The sequence below is a fragment of the Mytilus galloprovincialis genome, chromosome 8 (genome assembly GCF_965363235.1).
Source record: "Mytilus galloprovincialis chromosome 8, xbMytGall1.hap1.1, whole genome shotgun sequence".
NCBI classification, from domain to species: domain Eukaryota; kingdom Metazoa; phylum Mollusca; class Bivalvia; order Mytilida; family Mytilidae; genus Mytilus; species Mytilus galloprovincialis.
In genome coordinates this window covers 21,238,101-21,261,572 of record NC_134845.1, presented here as the reverse complement: position 1 = coordinate 21,261,572, position 23,472 = coordinate 21,238,101, and the positions used below count along the sequence as shown (strand labels likewise).

At 30.2% G+C, this 23,472-nt stretch overlaps 1 protein-coding gene across 1 annotated transcript; it reads right to left on the bottom strand.

Moving 5' to 3' along the window:
- Positions 1-5,550: 5,550 nt before the first annotated feature.
- On the bottom strand, positions 5,551-22,330 carry LOC143085304 (uncharacterized). Its single transcript, XM_076261568.1, has 20 exons — positions 22,082-22,330; positions 21,071-21,179; positions 20,181-20,297; positions 19,511-19,572; positions 18,706-18,828; positions 18,203-18,316; positions 17,495-17,575; positions 16,688-16,790; positions 16,384-16,448; positions 15,992-16,056; positions 14,777-14,931; positions 13,994-14,025; positions 12,887-12,986; positions 12,412-12,548; positions 10,744-10,927; positions 10,006-10,145; positions 8,836-8,930; positions 7,927-8,005; positions 7,117-7,225; positions 5,551-6,188 (listed from the first exon to the last, which is right to left on the bottom strand). The coding sequence occupies exons 1-20, from the start codon at positions 22,301-22,303 to the stop codon at positions 6,106-6,108; spliced, it is 2,175 nt and encodes a 724-aa protein (XP_076117683.1). The 5' UTR covers positions 22,304-22,330; the 3' UTR covers positions 5,551-6,105.
- Between the last annotated feature and the right edge of the window lie 1,142 nt (positions 22,331-23,472).

The window sequence follows — 23,472 nt, the reverse complement described above, 5'->3', positions numbered from 1 at the left end:
ATTTTTTTAATCGAAATTATAGAAAAATGGAATGTTGTTTGTACATATAAAATAGAAAAAGATGAATACTATTAGCTAAAGCAAGTTTGGATGGGGTTCTGTGTATTTACATTGTTTGTACAACTCTCCTTACTGATGCCATATTTTGGAATTTCCGTGACCTAAATGGTTCGCGAAAATTAATATTTTTATATATAGTATAGTAATAACCTATCGTAATTATAATATGAAAATAATATAATAATAATTTTCATAGAAATTATATAACTAATATGACCAGTAATGATGATGCTTGATAAATTAATAAAATTATATATTAAAAGGAAAAAAATCCACAGCCTTTAAACATAAACCTCAAGATTTTTCAAGATTTTATTGTAAAGCAACGCTCAGACACATAAATGTGTAACATGAGGTACATATATACAATGGTAAACATGATTTATAATACAAAGGTAACATTAAAAAAAACCAAAATAAAAAACAATATAATTTAAAAAAAAAAAAAAAAACAATAAAAAAAATAAAAAAAATAAGACAAATTAATATACATATCACAATAGGTTATTCAGCTTTTTGATAAAAGATGCCACCTGTCTATATAAATTGACATTACAGTAAGATAACATTACAGATAATTTCTGTTTACTTGGATGCTTCGTATAATAACTAGGGATATGTTGTTCTCTAAAAGTAACCAGTTGAGGAGACTTGCATATAAAAAGATAGTGAAATTCGTCTCCTACACTTTCTTTACATATGTGACATTTTCTGTCCTCCGCCGGAATATTGTGCCAACGCCCAGTTTCAATGGGAATTTTTATATTAGACGTTCTTAATTTTGTCATCCAGATTCTTGCATTTTCCGGTATTTTTATTAAATAATTTTCAAATCCAAAACAGTTTTTATAACTAGAATAAAATACACCTCGGGAAGATAATTGGACATCTTGATGCCATTTTTGTATATATTGGTCTTGTAAAACCTGTTTTAAAAGATGTTTGTAGTCAGCACTATCTTGATTGACAAACACATATCCTAGTCCTGTATCATTAAATATTGATTCTATAAAGTTCAGCCATTTGAATGATTGACCGCTATTTTGCATTAAACTTAATAATAATCTATACATATTACTACTTAATTTGTCACCATGCATTATCCTTCTCCAAAATGATGTCATTCTTATTTTGACTTTTATTTCTAATGGAAATCTGCCTAATTCTCCATATACCATATAGTTAGGCGTTGAAGATCTTACTCTTAGAATACGTTTACAAAAATTTAAGTGAATTTGTTCTAAAATTTTCAGGTTTTCGTATCCCCAAATCTCACACCCATATAAAAGAATAGGCTCTACCATGGCATCAAACATTTTAAGCTGTAAATCCAATGGGATGGCTTGATTTCTAATACTGTTGTACAAGCTGTATAAAGCTTTTTGTGCTTGATTAACCAATTTTTTCTTCGCCTCATTGAAAGTACCATTACATTTAAATATGAGCCCAAGATATGAGTAGGTATCGACTAATTCTATATTTTTGCCTTGTAATTTAAATTCAAATTTTCTTCGCACTTTGCCTTTACTAAATACCATACTTTTTGTTTTTGTAACATTAACTTCAAGTTTCCATAATTCACAGTAGTTCTGAAAAATATTTAGTGCATTTTGCATACTTTCTGCTGAATCCGCCAGAATGACGGTATCATCAGCGTACAGTATGGCAAACAGTTTCATAATTGAATTTAACTCATTTTGACATTTTTCTTTAACTATCTCAAGGGGACATCCACCTAGCTCATATTTTTATGCCGATACATGTGTATATACAAAACATTTTAAATATTCCTTTTAATGATGATAGATATCTACCTGTGTGACTTTTATATTTTAAAGATTAAGATATATGTACTTTCGAACTGGTGGTGGAATACTCATTGAATGAGGTGCTCCTTTATTGGAGGAAGTTATGCAATACAAGTTTCAAGTTACAAGATCATTGTTTCACACCTGAAGCATGTCGATTACCAGTTAATCGGCCCTTATTCACACACGAAGCGTGCCATTAATTAACCGTTATCAAAACAACTTCACACCTGATCTAATCTTTCTGCATGTACGTTTGCACTATATTTTAAAATGTATATTTCATCACAATACTACTATCATTTATATACGTATTGACCTCAATTATTATAAAAGTTAAAATAAAAATTAAGCCAATATTTAGAAGAATTACGAGAGGCGTATTAAAAAAAAACACTAGTATCACTAATATTTACACACACATTGTAAGACATTTTTACAAGGCTTTGTTGCTATTAATAATAGTAATAAGGGTCCTACAAAATTACAGCTTTTTGAAATATATACTCTTATTGGCCCCAAACATGGACCAAATAACAGGATTAGGGGAAAATATTATTGAGATACACAATTTATTTATCGAAAGTCTGCATGGAACATGTGAAATACAACATAATACTTTTTTCTGTTATATATTTGACTACATAAAAGGATATATATAAAATCACAATTATACTTCAATTTTAAAAAGATAAAAGATATGATAACATTTAGGAAAGGGCCCTTGTTTATTTGCAAATACACAGCACAATTACGATGGTTAAAGAATGTTTAAGGTAGTGGGCTTAATTTCTACAAACAAGTAAAACATAAATCAACTTACCAGTTTCACATAGACGATGCTGCCAGTTGTCACATGTGTCACATTGAAGAGCATCTTGTCGAATCGTAACAGTCTTCTTGCATACATTACAACGTGGACGAACCATGATTGCAATTGAAGATGATCATACATTTCACCATAGTTTATATATTTTTTCTCTAAGCTTGGTTTTTACAACGTTTAAGCCATGCATTTTCTTTTCGGTGAGGATGGTGATTGTTTAAGAATAACTCAACGGCCTTTGATGTTCATAGTGCCGCACTTATACCGATTTTTTGTTTTCATTTACTTCTCTCTGTTTATTCTACTAAATTAACAAATCCATTCTATTTTTTTTATAATGATATATGAAAGAAAGTTACAATAACTATGCATAACATATCATGGTCAAGTTGTGTTGGAACAAAGCTTAAACCTTTTTGTAGGGCTGATTTTACCGCTGCAGAAAGGGTTAAGTCGGAAAGGTTAATGACAAGTTTAGACAAGTAATCTTCAAATTCTTTATTAAAGATAATTAGATCATTTTGGTTAGAATGTCTCGGAGTAGTGACAGGGTTGTCTCTTGATTGTTCTTTGTCTGGTATTGTGGTTGGCCCCGATGTTGTGGTTGCCAGGCCTTGTCTCTCTGGTAATTCGTGTCTTTTTGACGTCTCGAGTATTGTTGTCGTCTCGGGTCTTGTTGACGCCTCGAGTCTTGTTGACGTCTCCTGTCTTGTTGACGTTGACGAGGTTTGTATCGGCCCTTTTGAGGCCTCTTGGTGGATAAATAAGTTTCAGATTGAGGAGATTTAGTACTGTTCTTGAATTTGTTATTCAAGCGTTCTTGTTCGACTGATTTGACCTTGTGTTGGCAAGCTAATATAGCTTGTTCGATCTCTTTTTGATCTTGTCTGCTGGTCTTATCGACTTCCTTCTGAAATTTCGATTTTGTAACCTCTAGGTCAGCAATTTGACCTCCAAGGTAATCCACTAAGAGAGACATAAGTCCAAATGAACATTGTCCTAGAGTTGATTTCCACTTGTCAATAAACCGCCGGTTATCTGAACAACCGGTAACAAAACTGCCTGTTTTATTACACCGCCGGTTAAAACAACCGCCGGGATGTACTTGATCACCCTAGTAACGGACAAATGGATCAGTCCGAACCGCCGGTTGTCAACCGTCGATGGAAAAGTATATAAGGAATCCAAAAACACAAGTAACCATTCAGCCTCTGAAGAAGGTCCTAATGACGGACCGAAACCGGTCAGGCTTATTATCATCAGGCGCTATTGTCTAGTAGTAACGGCATATATTTTCCTATATTTAGTACATATGTTCATGTTCATCTTTGACTTTAATTTTTTCTGAAAGATTTTTCTTATCCTACTCTTTACTGACTCAAAGTGGGACTGTCATTTTGATATTTCTTACGTTTATAATTAAACATTTGCTATAGTTCACAAGATTCTAATTGGATGATTGTCAAATTAATTTTGTCTGCTCTTTACTCAGGTTGTTGTCTCTTTGACATATTCCCTATTTTAATTCTCAATTTTATTTATCGTTGGTTGCTTAAAGTCCAGTGGCAAATATTTCAGACATGTTCAAGACAATAAACTCATTCATAAATTTTTAAACTTTCGAGCTTGTCATGTTGTATGGGCACCTGAGTGATGTTTAAGATTGTATGTAGACCTGTTATAGTAGATGTATTATTTTTGTATTGTTGGGCTCTTGTCTCAAACATGTACAGGCCATATCTCCCATGATTTAAAATAGATGCACAGAAAGTGGTGTTTAACCCCAAATAAACAAACAAACATATAACATTTTAATAAAAAATATTTTAAGTACAGAAATGATAACAAGATAAACTATATTACTGATCAGTATTAAACATAACAAGTATACGAACTATTATTGATAATATTGCAGTTTGGAACAATATCTTGAACATAATTTTCTTAATGATTGCCTTATTTGAAGATAATAAAAATAGTGAACAACAAATGTACTAGACTTCATGGTCATTTCAAAATTCATCAATCTTAATTTAGCCAAAAGCAAAGCAAACAAAAACATATATAAACGGTCAAACTGTCAAAGTCGTGACCTTGTTGGTCAAATCAGGTTCACAGCATATTGAAGTATTTAAAAGTATAATCTTGTTGGTCAAATCAGGTTCACAGCATATTGAAGTATTTAAAAGAATAATGTAACCTTTAAACTTACTGTTGAATAAAATCAATAATTTTTTTTAAAATAGGTTGTAATAATGTTTTCAAATTTAAATGCTACGAGGAAGTAATATATAAAAAAAAATACCCTTAAAAGGGACATAACTCATACTCTTTTTATACATATTTATATATATATTATATTTATTTATAAAGTCTCTTATTTTCATTACTAAACCTTTTGGAAAATTAAAAATTAAAATCACATTTTTTTTCTCCATGAAATTTTTTTTCAAATAACAACAAATCTATTGAAATATCTTCATAAAATGAAGTCAAACAAAAAACAAAAAAAAAAAATGCTGAAAACTTTACAAATTATAATAAAAGTAAATACATAAATCTTGCCCTGTTTTTTTATTACTGTTAAAATGGGTTCATAAAAAAATAAAAATTGCATTTTTCATGCAGCATTTCCTGAAACTGCAATAGTAAATCTTCAAGACATATACTACCAGGTTTAATTCACCATTTTCTACATTAGAAAATGCCTGTACCAAGTCAGGAATATGACAGTTGTTATCCATTCGTTTGATGTGTTTGAACTTTTGATTTTGCTATTTAATTGGGGACTTTCCTTTTTTGAATTTTCCTTGGAGTTGGAGTTCAGTACTTTTGTGATTTTACTTTATACAATCATAACTGTACATGTTAAAGGAAAAACAGGTGATCGGCCAAAACAGCCAAGAAAGTGCAGTAAAATTTACAGAGATTAAGAGATTCACCTACAAGTAATAGTCACACAGATATAGATCAGGGGAAGAAACATTTGAATGGTTATGCCACAATAATTTAATTTTCTATTTTGAAACTGGCAGGCATATTTGTTTAATATCAACATTATCATTTGAAAACTATGGTGGCCAATATTGTTTGAATCCAAAACAATTAAAATTTAGCCATGGTAATCCTAGAATAATCCACCATTATTGTATTCATGGTAATCATCACCCATTCTTTTTTTGAATATTCATGAACTATCTTAAAATATTGACAAATAACTCATGTTCATAAAAGCATCATAATAGTTCTTTCAAGCAAACTTAGCACATACATGTTCCAATACCAGAAACAATGCAAGACACAGTATGATTGATTAGGAATTGTCTTCGTTGATCTGATGGGTGTGATTAATGACCTTGCCTCACAAGGTCAATTATCTTCTTTAATCTTTGAATAATGAGGTCTTTAGCACTATCTTTGAATACAGGTACCAGGACTTGGCATAAAAAAGTACATACACAATAATATCAGGTAAACGAAGAGCAGCATAGTGCCTGAAAAACACAAAAAGTATTATTTATTAGGTTATTTATCATTTCCTATAACTAGCACTGGAGCAATACCACTGTTGGTGAACTGTTAGTTTGTATTTTGTCTCTGGCTTTAAAATGATTTGTTTTAGTATTCTTGAACAAAGGTAAATCGAGAAAAGTGCTTAGGACGCATGAAATTTATGAAGAGTTATTTTTCCTTATAGTAGCTAAATGTGCAGGTCATCTTTCAGTCATAACATTCTGAGAAATGAATAGCAGAGCCAATATATTCCTTGGAAATATGGTAAGCTTAAAATTCAGTCAACCCCATCAAATTGAGTCTGTAAAGTCAGGCAATTTGGATCATTTGATGTTTGTCCTTGTTTATGTCTTTGTGCATCTTTTTCTGATGAATAGGGTGTTGATGACTGATGTCATCTGTAGATTTTGTAGTATAGGTGGGCATTTAATTTAAATATAAAAATTTCTCATTGACTAGTATGCAGAATTTGTAATAAACTGCGATCAAGTATCCACTGAATTATATTCTCCTCAATCCATTGATTCTAGATAAAAATAAAGGTAGAAATAAAACAAGACTTTTCCTTATTTCCATATACTTTTATGTTATGGTTTTATAGCACTTCTGCTGACCTGAATGAGTATAAATCAATTTAAATTTTTCTCTATTCTATATACATTTTGCCCAATATTTTATATTCTTTATACATTTTGCCCAATATTTTATATTCTTTATACATTTTGCCCAATATTTTATATTCTTTATACATTTTATGTCCAGTTATTTCTATTCTTTATATGTTAGCACCATATTATTCTCTTTTTTATCATTTCTTTTGCCCTAAATTCCGTAATGTTTATTTTTTGAGTCCATTTTTCTGTATTCTTTGAACCTCATCCAGACCTCTGATATATAAAAAAAACATACCTTGAAAGTAATCACTTTTACCATCTTGGAATGTATAGTTGATCACAATCACAGCAAAGAATACTGCCCATAAGTGGACTTGGTTAAATACCATGTACAATTCAAATGGCTGAAAAAGATGTACATTTCACTAACAATGACCTTGTGACATGTCCAACATATTTGTTCTCATAATAACCCTGTAACAGGTTTTTTTTTAAAAGTGCTCAACACATTTTTAAGGATTTTTTTCAAGTTTGTTTTACTCAGACTGGACACAATATTCACCATATGTCGTCTGAAATCATAAATGCCCTTTGGAACGATTAGATAGACACAAGGTCACATGACCTTAGAAGTAAAATAGAGGATTTTTAGTTCCTCCAACTCAAGGGCTACAGTTTAGAGACCTCCAAATTTCAGTACACCTTTCAATCTTTTCCCTGACAATTCTATGATAATTTAATAGTTTGTAAACCAATGTTTTTAATATCAATGCATGACATTTATCAAAATAAAATTGCATATAATTTATGTGATTAGTAATCACTGATTACCCCACATTTCATACTAACAAAAAACACATACTCTTTGAGAATTAGTTGACTAGTATAAAAGAGAGGTAGTAAAAATGAAAGGGATAATAAAATTCATAGGTTGATGACAAACAATGCCATGTCAAAAACCATCATAGAAAACTAAAGAGCGTCATGAACCCATTCAATTAACAGCAAGATCTCTGATTACCAGTAATGTAATTTCTATACTACACACTTGTTTAAAATAAAAATGTCTGTTATAATATCCACAATACAAAGTTAACATACTTACATATATAATATCTACAAGAACGAGCAAAGGAACTTCTATAGTACAAACTTGTATAGCTACACTTGTTCCTATTTCTATCCTGTAAAAATATTGATGGCATGAATTTTAAAACACACATCATAGAATGTCAATATCAGCTTCACTCTAAGTAACATACAGACACAGATTTTAGGAAGTTTTCAATTGAGTTTTCTTAGGAATGTCTTTTATATTACATGTGACTTTGGTATTTATTCTGTACTTTCTTTAGAATATAGATGTTTTACATTTCCTCTTAAATAAACTAAAACAATTGGAAGACAGGACTTAGTGCAAATAGCTGATTATCCTTATATTCATTTTTGACTTCCAATGATAATGCAATCTACAATCTGACACAAATTGTCAGTAAAATGAAAATTTACATGTATATATTATTTATATTTGTTTTTTTTTTCATTATTTAAAACATAAATCAGGTCTAATGTTTTCTGGTCTGAATTGTTTACATTTGTCATTTTGAGGCCTTTTTTAGCTTGCTATGCAGTATTGGTTTTGCTCACTGTTGAAGGCCATACGTACAGTGAACACAATTAAATAACTTTTCCTTGTTTTTTTTATGGAGTATTTAAAAGTTTTGAGATGATCATTTAGATTAATAAGTACCAATGTTTCACTACAACCACAGCATTTTGCGATCTTTGAATCCATAGTACTATAGATAGTGAAAAGATTGGCCAAATCAATAAAAACCAAAATTCATTGTGGTGTTAGAACTTAAGAGTTAGGGTGGAAGGGAGGCAGTTTAATGCATTTATTATGGATGGTTGCATTTTCCTGATATTTCTAAATGAATAACATAAAGTTCTATATTATTGGTGGACCCTCTCCCTGCATTTAATTCTGGAATAGCCCTGATTGAAAACCTACCCTAAATTGATATTATTCTGTAATGCAAACTGTATACCATTGACTATCTCAGGCAGGGCAGGAATCAGAGATAAAAATGTCACACTCACAAAATACTGAAATATGAATAATAATAATATATATTATCAGGAAACAGTCTCACAAATTAAAGAACTATTTTAGAGCCTGTGTCGCTTACCTTGGTCTATGTGCATATTAGACTAAGAACAGACCTAAATTCATGACAAAATTGTGTTTTGGTGATGGTGATGTGTTTGTAGATCTTACTTTACTGAACATTCTTGCTGCTCACAAATATCTCTGTCTATAATGAACTTGGCCCAGTAGTTTCAGAGGAAATTATTTTGTAAAATTATACAAAAAATTTACAAAATTTTAAAAAATTGTTTAAAATTTACTATAAAGGGCAATAACTCCTTAAGTGGTCAACTAAAAGAATAATAATAAATACAAATGTAGGGCCTTGTTGTTTTAATGTTATCCATTTTTTCAGGAAAGATAATGTGTGTCTTAATATGAGATTGGTGTGTATGACAGATCTTTGATAGTCTATGTTAAATTCATTTCCTTTTTTGTGTCATTGGCAATCTCTTTGATGCATACCCAACATAGATTTATTGTTGGTTGATTACCATTCAGTATATTTCATGCCATATACCCAACATCTCTTTCTATTTATATATTTTTTTATTACCCTATGTAAAATCTGTGTATAAATTGCTTAATATTTTTTTTTGCATTGAAAAATAAGTTTTAAATGCTTAATATTATAGAAAATTGAATTTACAGATTGCATTTTTGCCTTTTTGATGATGATAATGGGAGTTTTTAAAAACATTGACTGTCTATACAGCCCTGACAAGATCGTGATGATATGAGGCCTATATATTAATATACCCCCTTCAAGGAATGTCTGACATCAGCATAATAAACTTGATAATCCCCCTTTTTTTAAAGAAAAAAAACCCAAAATCAGAAATTTTAAATTTATAAAAAACAAAAGGGAGCTCAAGTCAATAGATACATGAGATATAAACAATTCACCAAAGTTTCATGTGAATTGGTTCAAGCAAGTACAGACAGGAAATAATCCAGATAGTAATTGTGGAGAATAATTTCTCTTTTCAGTAAGTTTGTTGAGAAAGATTTTATATATGTCATATTTGTTACCGTAGACAGTTGTGTAGAGTTAAGAAAATTCTGTATGTTTTCTGTGACAATATCTGCACACACTCCAATTAAAGTGGCCGCTGACAATAATATAACCATACTTTTAACTATACCCCATTGTGGAGAACCATGGCTATGACCTGAAATATAAAACTACACCTCAGAAACTAAATAATCCTCACTTTTAATTCCTTTCCTCATTATTTTCATTATATCAATAAAGTAAAGAAGTCCCTATAATTACCTACTTTGTACGCTTTGAAGTTGTTATTCGTGCCCGTTCTCAATGATACAATTTCTTACTTCCCTGACAATCTTTTATCCCATTCCAAACATAAATGACATCTTTTTCTGTTTTGTTGTTGTTGTTGAGTTTTTTTCTATTTGACATATACTATATGCTCCTCTTCTTACAATACATAAGGTTGCATCAACAGCAATATCAAGGCATATATTAAATTTTGTTTTGTAGATTGTATTTGTACATCACGAGAAAAATCTAAGTATTGTAAATTCCGAAATTATTGGGTTCATTTATGATTGCAATTTTTGTTATTTTGGACTAAAAAGCGATTCAATCTTTGTGATTTTGAGAAAAATCTTGTTTAATCATGAATCTTTTTTTTCAAAATACGAGTTTAAATTATTGCGATTATTAAAACCCTGTCCCATTTTTCGCAATAATAAAAACATCAAAATAATTTCTGAATCCAGTATATATTATTCAAATAACCATACCCTGATGATTAACATTATCTCTCTTAAGCTGTTCTGCTGTGAAATCTACAGTCAGATGTGAAGTATGGGTCTTCAGTGTGAATATTAGTCCTATGATATAAGCTACAGGTAACATCAGACAGATGGCATACACCAAAGGTTTTATGTGTCTGTTATATAATGTTGTTTCTCTATCTACTCCAAACTAAAATGTATTAAAACTAAAATCAGAAATATCATTTTATTTTTATTTTTTGGTGTTTAAACGCCACTTTTAAACACCAAATTCAGGCTATTTTGTGTTGGCCAGTTATTATTGGTGGAGGAAGCCTGAGTGCCCGGAGACAATCCTAGTCAGTTAAGATTGGAGTAGTGCACCCACAGGAGCGGACTTCAAACACACAACCTTAGTGTTGACTGGCTAGTGATTAGAGTAGTAACTACTTAGACCACTCGGACACCAAGGCCCTCAGAAATATGATTGTAACAACAAAATAAAAGGAGAATGTGTCTAAATTGAGTGTCTTAGGTTAGGAATGCTCCCTCTCATGGCTTTGAATTTTTTTCAAGTTATAAAGGGGCATACTTCTAGAATGATTAGTGACTCACTGCACAAATTCAAACTCTGTTTTGGATTTGAGCATTGACCTTCTGCTGTTGTCTGCTCTATGGTTGGGTTGTTGTCTCTTTGGCACATTCCCCATTTCCATTCTAAATTTAAAAAAAAATTTGAATGAAATTCATAAAACTTAAAATAGAGTGATCAAACAAACAAGTTATAAACGGGTCTAGAACCATAAGTGACTCACTTCCATAATTCAAACTCTGCATGTTTTGGTTCTCATTATTATGTATTTTGTATCATACAACTGAAATGAGTAACACTCAGGTAGAGTGTGGAAACAAAAAATTTTGTGATTTTCCATTTTGTGAAGGGACATAAATCTAGAATGGTAAGTGGCTCACTGTCCAACATTCTGTCTGTTACTTTTAATTCGTAGCATTGTGAATGAGTTTCATAATATTTGCATGAGGCATCCCAAAGTTAATGTTAATTCAGAAATTATTTTGTGCTTTTGTTATTGCAATTTTTAGACTAAAATGCGATTTTAATTTTTGCAATATTGATAAAAATCCTTTTTAATCATATAAAAACTTCAAAATTCGAGGTTAAATAATTGCGATTATTACTCTCTCGCATTTTACGCAATAATAAAATCTTCCCATTAATTTCTGAATTTACAGTAAAGTTTGTAGTGAAAATAGGCGGATGGATGTTTATTGGCCCCATTGCTTATATTATAGCAAGGGCATAAAAAGTTTTATGTTGAATGATGTTGCATCTATGGCAACAAATTTGATTTTCTTATTGCCTGAGTAGTTAGAAATTTGATCCATTTCCTATTTTTTCATTTTAAATATAATGAGATTGATCATAAAGAAATATCAAAAAGTAAATTGTTAAACACAATTCTGATGACCTCTCAATGTGTCTTTTTTTAACACCACTGAGGCAGTTGGATACAAAAGAGACATCAAAGACTCTTTCTAAAAATTCAAAATATCTAAAATTAGAAATTTAATTATGACTAAAACACTTTCAATCAATATGGAGCTTAACAGGTAACAATAAAGATAGTTAAAGTTTGAAACAAGAGAGTCAATACTTAATGTAATTAGTTTACTTACAATGGAATTGGTACACTGTTCACAGTTTAAACCATATGTTGAATTCATCAATGTATCATTTGAACTATACATATTTTCACATTTCTCACAATTCATGTTGCCCAACACCTGAGAAAATATTGTTGGTGCAAATATTCCTAGAAAGAATAAAAATTAATGTACATGTACTACGGATTCTTTCATTTTCATGGATTAAACAAAATTGTAGTTTCACGGTTCTGACAAAATCAGTATACCAACCTATAGCAAATTTGTACCTTGTTGAACATTTTAATTCGTAGTTCATCTTTACCCAAGAAATCCATGAAAATTGGTATCCTACTAATAATAATGAATACACAGTATATGGTTTTATCGTTATCATTTTAAACATCAAAAGTGTGACTTAAAGCATGGAAAATAAAGAAATAATTTATATGATAAATAGTGTACCCTTTATAAAAGCTTTTAGATATTTAACATAATTTATACCTACCTCCAACACATACAAACATTAACAGACATGAAACACTAGCTGACTTTGGATTAAAACTCTGTGCGGTATACTTCAGACCACCAACAACCATACAAATACCCTGAAAAATAATCAATAAATAGTAAAGAAACTGTTAAAATGTGAGATAAAAAAAATATAGAGATCTTCTGTTAAAGTTCATTAAATTCTGTCTCTATCTGGTTATAATGTTATCAGTGTTGTTCAGTCACCAGCTGAATATTTATCTGCATTTAATTTCCCTAAAGCGTTATTATTTTATTTCATTGATGAGTTCTTGAAATTAATTAGTTATGAAAGTAAGTATATCTTTTCTAATCATTTTCATATCATTTAAACTAGAGGCTCTCAAGAGCCTGTGTTTTTCACCTGTAGCATTTACTGATGCTTTGGAAATCATGTAAAATGATTTTATGAATCTAGATGATTTTCATGTTAGTTTTGATCTATGTTACGTGTGAAAGTAATGTGTGCATAAGTTATCCGAGGGAGGAGTCAAAGATGCCAGACTTTCGGTTTTGCAGTGTTGATAAGTTTGTTTTAAAATGATTACTAGAGAGTCGAGAGATTATTCATGTTAACTTTCAATTTTAAAAATGATTAAAAATTGTATTTTTTTAACACATAAACATATTGACAATTGTAAAAATTTAGTAATTTTTTGTTATGTTGGCTGGATGTTATATATCAGTATGTATGGTCAGATTATGTTTCTGTGTGTAAGAGAGAGTTGTTCCCCTTTTGTCAGTAATTTGTATTTTTGTTTGTGACCTCATCTTTGTCTGATTAAAATGTAGAAATGGAAGCTGATGTGTTTTTATGTGTCCGTATATAATCGCCTCCATCCATGCAACCAGAGCTATTCCCCTAGTCTGTAATAGTAAAGCACTTGGAGTAATTGCTTTAAATAATAATTTGAGACTTCATTGTCAAAGTCTTGTCAACATAAATTGAGAGTGAAATTATTGGATTTATTCTACATTTGAAATTACAGGTTTTTATTGCAACCAATGTAATAATTACTTGACAACACCAACTTGGTTAATTGTACATTTTTTTTATTGTTTTGATGATAAACTTTATACTTACAGGAACAAGAAGAGTACAACCAATTATTGTACCTAAAATAGAACCAAAAAAACTGAAACGGGAAGATCAAGGATGTTTGCTTGTCATATTTTGGAATTTTTGTCGTATTTTCAAAATCCTCTGGTTTTATCCATTTGAATGCCTTGAAAAAATTTGCCCATGAACCCCTATTTTTCCTTTTTATAAATCTTTTACATGTATAATTATAATCCATTTGTAAAATTCATTATAAAATCTTATTTATTTTTTAATAGTATTTGAATGGTCAATGATAAAGCTATGAAAAATCAAGAGAAAACATTTCCCCACCGAAATTCCTAAGGGTAATATCTCAAAAACAAGCACATTGACCCCTATATTTTTTTTGCTTTTCTGATACCTCAATTAATCCCTTATCAATATATAATAGTGTTATGGAAAGCTATTAATTTTGAAACTGAGCAGGGAACTTCCTTAAAAGGGCAGAAAAAAACATAATAAAACATAGGAAATAACATTATTGCACTTGATAAGAATTTCTGCACTTTCCTAGAGATTTTGTCATAATCATTTTCTCCTTTAAATGGCCATTTGAGATCATGTACATAATTATTGTCATGGTTACATCACAAGTGAACTTTCTGGACTTGCATTTCCAGAGTTAAACAATGAGGTTCATTTATCAATGACAATACCATTATCATGAAAGGTTGAACAATTTGCAATTTTAGGGGCCTTATAATAGCTCCTCCTTTCTAATTAACATAGAAATACACTAATATTTAAGTTTGAATTGCTCTTTACCTGTTAAAGAAGCTTTGACAATTTCATTAAAACATAACTGGGTCCCTGCTTGTTTTCCTTTGTTAAGAGCTACCACAAATATGATGAGCTCAACAATAGAACCAAAGGTAGCATTTACAACAGCACCCACTGCAACTGACGTCTGGGCTGATATACTGAAAATATATATTAAATATATAATTTATTATCCATGCAACTTTTTTAAGATACACTTTTGCAATCTTTTGCAGATTGCATAAAATGTATACTACTTTACACCATATGGCAAAATCAAAGGTACCTTATTCAAATGATTCGCACAACATGACTTTGTCCCTTTTAATCAAATTACTTCCCTTAGCGATTGAAAATATAATTTGTTTTAGATTTGCGAATAATCCAGCCCTTTTCCATCATGTTTGAGTTTCTAAAACTAATGTATCTTTAAAAACTTCCTATGGCAAATATTTACAAAAATGCTCTGTAATTCTTAGGGAAAAAGCTTAAAATTTGACTTTTTACTAAATGGGAAGGTTGAAATCATCATGTTTTAAAAAGATGTTGGCCAAAAACTTAAGAAAGCAGGAAATTTAAAAGTTATTTAACTTTAAAATTCAACCTACAAGGTGTTTCCCTATATGCGAACAAATCATGAACAATATCTTTTTGCATATGTTTTTCTGTTATAAATCTTAGATTTCTACGATTTTCCGTCATTTTGTATGATCTTATAAAGCAATTATACTATGGTTATGCTTCAGACTTTTAAATTAAAAAGGCCGAAAGATTTCAGAGTGGACAATGTCCATTTGTACAAGGACAGAAGCCCAAAAACATGAACAAATCACCTATATACGAACAAATTGTTCATTGGACATAGGTGATAGCATATTTGCTTTTTTATTTAAGGGGCTTACCGGTATATAATCCTATTGTAACGGCTGCTGTCATGATAAGGAAAATGGCCGCTATGCAAATTACCTCAAATTTTGCCATATGCCTACATGGTCATATTTTGAAATGACTGAAGAATTGCAGATGAACTGTTTATTGGTAAAGTTATTTTCGGTCATGTGAACAAACTTTATAGGAATTTTGCATACAACTTCAAAATTTTAATTAAATAATATTTTTATTACTTTTATTTTCTGAAATAGAATAATATGAAACTTTCAAAATAGATGAACATCATAATCATATAATGCATGTAAAATTAAATTAAACATTAAATTGTACCTTATTATGGACATTCCAATGTAATAAGTGAGTGGTACTATAGCCAATGCACCAAGAACACACTTCTACAAAATAAGATAATTTTAAAATATTGTGATTCACATTGTTCATGCTACAAACTAAACAGTAATTCAAGTACTTATTCATCCTTGGCTTTCAAATTTTTCCATTTATGCTTTCATGATGAAGGTTTATCCTGAAAAAGCACTCGGAATGCACAAAATTCATAAAGTGTTAACTGTTTTTTCTTTCTCTCATTAATTTGGTAGCTAGTAACATATACTGTAAACAAACATGTATATGTAGCTTGTATGTTTTAAAATAAAAAAAATGGAAAACAATCTAATTGTGTACATGAAATCTATAACTTATCATTAAATCTGATAACTCACAATTGGTGGAGTAACTATATCTGTATATCCAAATACTATAGACAGTATCACAAACACAAGAAGATCTGGCATGTGTTGAGGAAAATCCAATAAATGTTTGCATGAAGTTAAAAAAAAATACATATGTAGAAAATAAGCTGGATGTAAATTTACAACATATAAAGAAGTCATGTTACATGGTTGTTTTACTGCTGTTATGATTATATTTTGAGATAAAGAAATAGAATGATCTTAATAATTTTGTTTTACTTTCCTTTTATACACAACCAATACAACAAATTGAAATCATTGTACATAAGGATACTGACTAAGATTATGTTCATTCCATCTATACTGTATTTGTAGTAGTATATATTGACACTCTTAGGAATAAACAAAATAATCTCACTCTGTTTTATTTTACTCTCCTGCAAAGAGACAAGAAAAACCATCATATGAAGTATTTTCATGTACAAATATAATGCAGTAAATCTGTTAAATATCATTCATTTCTTGACAGGTGCTTTTCATTCCTAGGATTGTCAGTTTTATTTTTTCTCTGGAAAGAACAGCATCTTCAAAAACTAAAGACCGTCCACTGAGATATAGCAAAGCATTCTGAAAGTAGTGTTAAATAATAACAGGTATTCACTTTTTAGTCTTTTCCCCCTTTTCTATATTAGTTAAAAATTAGTAATCAATCTATATCTTTTTTATTTCTCACTGGGAATTTCAGGACAGGATGTGTTAAACAGACATGATATATACACAATATGTTCCAGCAGATATATGACTACATACATTTATTGTTATCAATTTCTTGTAGTTATGTTAAAATATTGTCTATGTATTATAATTGTGTAAGCATACAACATGGGAGTATTATTAGAACCGCCCAACAAATTATCCCACTGCCAATCTGCTGACATACAATATATTCATATTTTACCATCCCTCAATAGTATTTTTTAATATGTTTACCGGTATTGTTTGACAACATTTGTAGGATATTTGAACTATCTTGGACTTTTTTTTATGTTATTTCCCTGTTTTCATAAAGCTGGATAAAGGGTACCAAGTACTTATGTTATTACACTGTATGATTTATACATGTAACAAGAGGTAGCATTACCTGACTATATTCATTAACCTCATCAATAAGTATATGTTCTGGAGGAAGAAATATGAGGCTTGTTAAACTTTTCAAATTCATCTGAAAAAGTAAAAATGTATATTGAATACAAGGTGATATGTGTAATTCAAGTAACAGCATAAATCATTTCTGTGTTAACTCATTTTTAAGGTTATTACGATTTGACAAAAAAGAATGTCTTTATATCATGAAATATACTGACTACAGACACAGTTATACATGTTCATTTTTAAATTTTAAAGGTCTGGCAGCTCACATACATATTAGAGTTGAAAGTTTTTTTTAAGCTATTCAGATTTTTGAAATTCATTTCTTTATTACCATTTCAAAGAATGAATCAGTTTAATAGCAGCATCTGGCCTTGCAGTCAGAAAAAAATCCAGTGCAATATATACATGTACTTGTAACAAGACTAAGAATTCAACCAATCAAAATATTGGATTTGACCATAATATGCGAATTTCAGGTCATCTTTTAAAGGCCATTTAGTTGCCTGTATATATTCATCTTCATAGTAGTATAATGTCTATGTTTTCTTATCAATTCAATAAGATGATACAGGTAAAGAAAGTTCTGAGTTTTGCATTTTCTTATAATGGGAATTCATAATTTCAAGAAAGCTGGTTGTCTATAAATATTTATTTTATAATACAATTACGTATATGCACAGCTTATTAAAATATTTACCTTAGCAATTGGCATAGATATGACAAAGAGCCATGATACAACCATCCCAACAGTATGCATTAGGACTAATATAGGTACACATAAAATCAACCATATATAGCTCTGAACTTTGCACTGAAATATAATATTTATAATATAAATTAAATTACTCTTTTTTTAAAATTGAATCATTTTTCACAAAGGTATACATATCTATCAAATTTTACAAGTCTAAAATACATGTAAAGTTTAATGAAGTTATAACATTAACCTTACTTTTGTACTTAGATGTTTACAGTCTTGCGGTATACAATGTGAAAAATGATTTTTTTTCCAACTGAGACACAGTAGTACTGTGATTACAATCAATGATTTATTTGTATAAAAGAAGCAAGCGAAGAATATTTCAGCATTTTTTGTGGCAACATGGATTTTGAAACAGTCACATTTTTTTCTTTTCTTTCATTCAGAATTTGAGCAAACTATTGCAATTAACTAATAAGAACTTTAGGATCATGACTTACCCAAAATGAGACACATGTTTCTGTGACCGTATGTTTCTCTAGTAAAGGTTTATGCTCTTCACTACCACTGTTGTTAGAGGAAGAACTTGTGTGATGTGAATATGTCAATCCATTAGGTGAAGTCTGTAAAATATAGTCATTCTGATTAAGAGGATTTCATTTTAATAACCAATATGTAGTGAATACTTGCCTACACCACACTTCAGATTTATCAAATGAATAATATAAAACAAATCTACTTTGAAATGAATATTATATACAAGGTAAAGTTATATTTTAGATTACAAAAAAAATATGTAGATAAAAAGAAGGCAATCCCCGCATTAACATTTTTTGTGACATTTATTTCATTTAAAGACAGGTCAATAGATTTATCTACCTGTCTCTAAGTGTACTAAAATCAAGAGAGATTACTCCTTTTTTGTGTTGCATAAATTGAATAAATATAAGGTAGAAAATTCTTATTGTTGTTTTCTCCATTATTTGTTTCAGTAAATCAAAGAAACACTTTACAAATTGTGAGCATCTTAAAAAAAATTCTGGATTTACCTTTATTAGGAACTGTCAAGACTACACATGATCATCAATATGAATATATTTCCACTATATACATGCATTCCTTTTAATAGTACTTGCAAATTGGTTTGAGATCTAGAGGCCAGCAAGATTTGTCATTTTTTTACAATGAGGGAAGAAAGGCACTCCACAATGCTTAATAACATAAGTTTTACAGAAGTTTGACATTTTATATAGTTGGCTGTATTTAACAAGAGAGAATCCTAGGCTTTAAATACAATGTACTTACAATGTAAACAAACTTCCTAAACGGCCAAAGATAGTACCTTGACATCTTTAAACAAAACAACCCTGTATAAAACAAACAGTTTGACATGAGTAAATTTTTATATTAATATAATTCCTACATCTATGACTCATCTATCTTTGGTCCTTATTTGCATGTATTTCCTTATTGCAAGTATTTTGAGAATTTCCAAAAGGTCAACAAAAATCTCTTTGTAGAATAGAAATATAAAACTTCCTGTAATTCTGTTTGAATTTGTGACAGGATTACTTCCCTTAGTAGATATGGTAGACACTTAATCAGGGGTAAGGGGGTGAGCTGATCAGGAGGTATTTCTTTAGCTCAGTTTATAACTCACTGCCTTGTAACATAGAGGTCCTGGGTATGAGTCCCAGTGGAGACATAGATTGTTTTGTAAGATGAAGCATGTTCTACAGTTACACATTTATTTATAAGTTATAAAGTTATAAATTTTGACAAGCCATATATGTTAATTAGTATGTATATGCACACATTGGTGAATTATGAAAAAGATGCATGGTTTCTTGATCTACAACAGTGCATAGAGGGTTGAACAACTCTACAAAGAATGATCTGTTCACAACTGAAATGGGATTGACAAGTACAAATTATTTCCTCAACACTATTTCTCAGAGGTTCCAATGGTTCTTACCGTAATGTCTGCCAACAATGGTGAGATACATGACCAGCCCCAGAACTAGATATATAACAGCCTGCCACCATCCAAACAGTATCACATACAGTATATTAAATACCACAGATCTAGGTGCTGAAATCATATTATACATAGTTTATATATCATATTCTTTAATTCTTTCCCAATAAACTCATTATAGATACCAGGATTGCAATTTTGTATTTGCGCTAGACACACGTTTCATTTAAATTCCTATTCTGATGCCATGAAAAAAGGCATACATGCCTGAAGACATCACATAAAAGGAACACATCCTTTTTACATATCAATTTAAAAAAAAATTATTAGAGAAATAGATCCCACCACCAAATCTCGTGCAATACAATACTGTATTTATCCACTCAAGGCAGTGACAGAATCTATATTAAATTTATACTTAATCAACATTCATATTTCTATTCACAGTTACAAGTACATTTTTTTTATGTAAATAGGGGCAACACAAATGATCCAACTAGAATTAAAAATGATGGTTAAGTAGCCATTTGGCATTTATATCATATAACTGTTAGGAAAGTCCATTGAACAAGAATGTGTCCTCAGTACACGAATGCCCCACTCGCACTATCATTTTCTATGTTCAGTGGACCGTGAAATTCGGGTAAAATCTCTAATTTGAAATTAAAATTAGAAAGATCATATCATAGGGAACATGTGTACAAGGTTTGAAGTCAATTAGACTTCAACTTCATCAAGAACTACCTTGACCAAAAACTTTAACCTGAAGCGGGACAGACGGACGAACGGACGAACGAACGGACGGACGAACGGACGCACAGACCAGAAAACATAATGCCCCTCTACTATCGTAGGTGGGGCATAAAAATTGTTACTGAAATACAGACCTTGTTCCAGTTTGATCTTGTTGACATCAGCATAGAGATTCTGTACAGTTTCAGATCTATTATGTAAAGGCCTCTGAGTAACGTGCCCCTTCCATTTCTTAAATCCAAACTAAAATGTACAATACAAATTACCAAGAATTTTTAGATATCTTGTTATCATGGTTATCATGGTACTAAAACATTTGTTTAAAATGGTCATATTTTAAATGCTTTATATGATAACCATTTTTGGACAGCCTTTTTGAAACTCAAAAATTAATATTAAATTTTAGTTATGTTTGTTTGTTTGTTTTAAAATGCTTTAATTTTCTAAAATTTTATCAAAAAATTATAAAACTTAATTAATAGTAAGTCATATAAGTGCAGGTATAAAATCAATGTTTCTTTGATAGGGTAATGTTCCATTGCTACTATCGGTAATTGATTATCAATGTACTACAATTTAGTTGAATGGTTGAATGATGGCTGGTTAAGCATCTAACAGTTAATTCAGGATGAGAACATATCAATATTATATGATTTCAAATGTATGAATATGACCTGTTCTATAACTACAAAAAGTTCAATTTCCAATAAATAAAACTATATAAAGAGTTACAATAAAAAGTATTTGGTGGTTGTTATTGCAGAAATAATACAGGAGTTATCTCATCTTGCGTTTTGCTGAATTGCTGTAAGATGAAAAAAACATGCATACACTGTAAATATAAGTTTTTAGAAATAAGGGTATGTTTAACATGTCTACTGTTTACAATTGAAGTGTATGTTGACTTTAAGATATATATTGGATATTTTGGGTCCTATATTGCATTCTCCCTTACATATAACCATTTATCTCAGTTGTGGGTCTCATTGGGGTCTAAGCGTGACGCGGGATTGCCGATTTTTTGTAAGCGTGACACGTGAAAGTCAAATTATTGTGTCTTGAAAACAATAAAAAAAAAATTTGGTTGCTTATATACATGTAGGGAAGCATCATAACCATATATGTCCTTTTATTCAAATACTTACTCTATAGTTATTACAGATTTTGGTTTCCTCCACATCCTTTTCTGACAAACTTGATGTAATAGAACTTAGATTTTGTCGCCTTCTAATAATGGAGCTTTCACTTTTATGCCTCCTTAAACCATTGGTGTTGTCTTCTCCATTTGAGTCAATACTTATGAATGCAGACTCAGGCACATCTTGCTCAGAAAATTTCTGTGGTTTGTCAAATAAAGTATCTGACATTTTATATTGTGTAGATTTAATATGGAAAAATGCTGCAAAATAAACCAAAATTTTTTTTAAACAGTCATGACAGTTAAATGAGTTTAATTATACAATATTTAATTTATGAAAGCAGACTACTTAAAAGTATTATCAGTTTATCTCTGACATCTTTAACTTTTTGTTTGTTTTCAAAAGTTTGTTTTTAAAATTTCATATTTGGAAAAGCATCTGTAAGCTGCTGTGAGTACAGTGAATTTCAAGCACGACATAACACAGAAAAACATGTAATTAAGGCAAAATATCAGTTCGGGTCACAGTTGATGCTTAATAAACTTAAAGTACATGTACATGGAGTAATTGGAGTTATCAAGTATTAATGGGCATGATTTTAAACTGAAACCAATTTTCCAATGTTCTCCTCACAGCATCAGAGAATTTAGATATGTCAAGTCAGGTGTCACAGCAAGTCCAATCAGTTTATACATGTTATATCTTGTACTCTTTAAAGTATAGACATGATAGAAGGATAATTTTATTTTCTGCTTTGACACATCAGGAAGGCATCAAAGCAAAAATAAAAATAACCTTTCAGGACATCTTAACCCCCTATTTTACTAAGCAGGTTATGATAGGGTTTAGCAGTTGGCAGTGTACATGATGTAGGTCCCACCAGGACACTATGATATAAAGAGTAAATAATGTGAATAGATAGCAAGACACAAACCTAAATATCACAACTGTAAATTAATAACAGAGTATTCTTTTCTGACAGAATCTGTACATAATGAAACAGGTACATATTTCATTATTTCATTTGTAGACTAAAAACCAGAACATCCTGAATCTTGAACTATGCCTGTGGTTCGCTATGAAATTGAGTGCAGTTTCTATTATATTCAGCAATAGTTAACCAAATTTATTTTCCCCTTATTTTATATTTTCAAACAAAGCTTGTATGATATTCTAAATACATGTAGCTTTTAAAAAAGTCACAAGTTTTTGTTTATTTTTTGCAATAAAGAAGGGACATAACTCTAGTTTAATGTTAAAGTCTGAAACAAGTTCTGGTCTTACATGAAATAAATCCGGATACCCAAGGTTTCTTTTATGCGGAGCTTTTCTTTCCGTCTATATTCTCCATTTTTAAGGCTTATTGTCTGTTTTTTTTTTTTTTATATTTCACTGTT

Bases quoted from the DNA above. Each gene is read 5' to 3' on its own strand.
- LOC143085304 (XM_076261568.1), bottom strand. From the start codon at position 22,303: ATGTCAGATACTTTATTTGACAAACCACAGAAATTTTCTGAGCAAGAT. The intron at 18,829-19,510 runs GTAAGTACATTG...TATATTTTACAG, and splicing joins TTAGGAAGTTTGTTTACATT to ACTTCACCTAATGGATTGAC. The intron at 10,928-12,411 runs GTAAGTAAACTA...AATACATTTTAG, and splicing joins AACAGTGTACCAATTCCATT to TTTGGAGTAGATAGAGAAAC.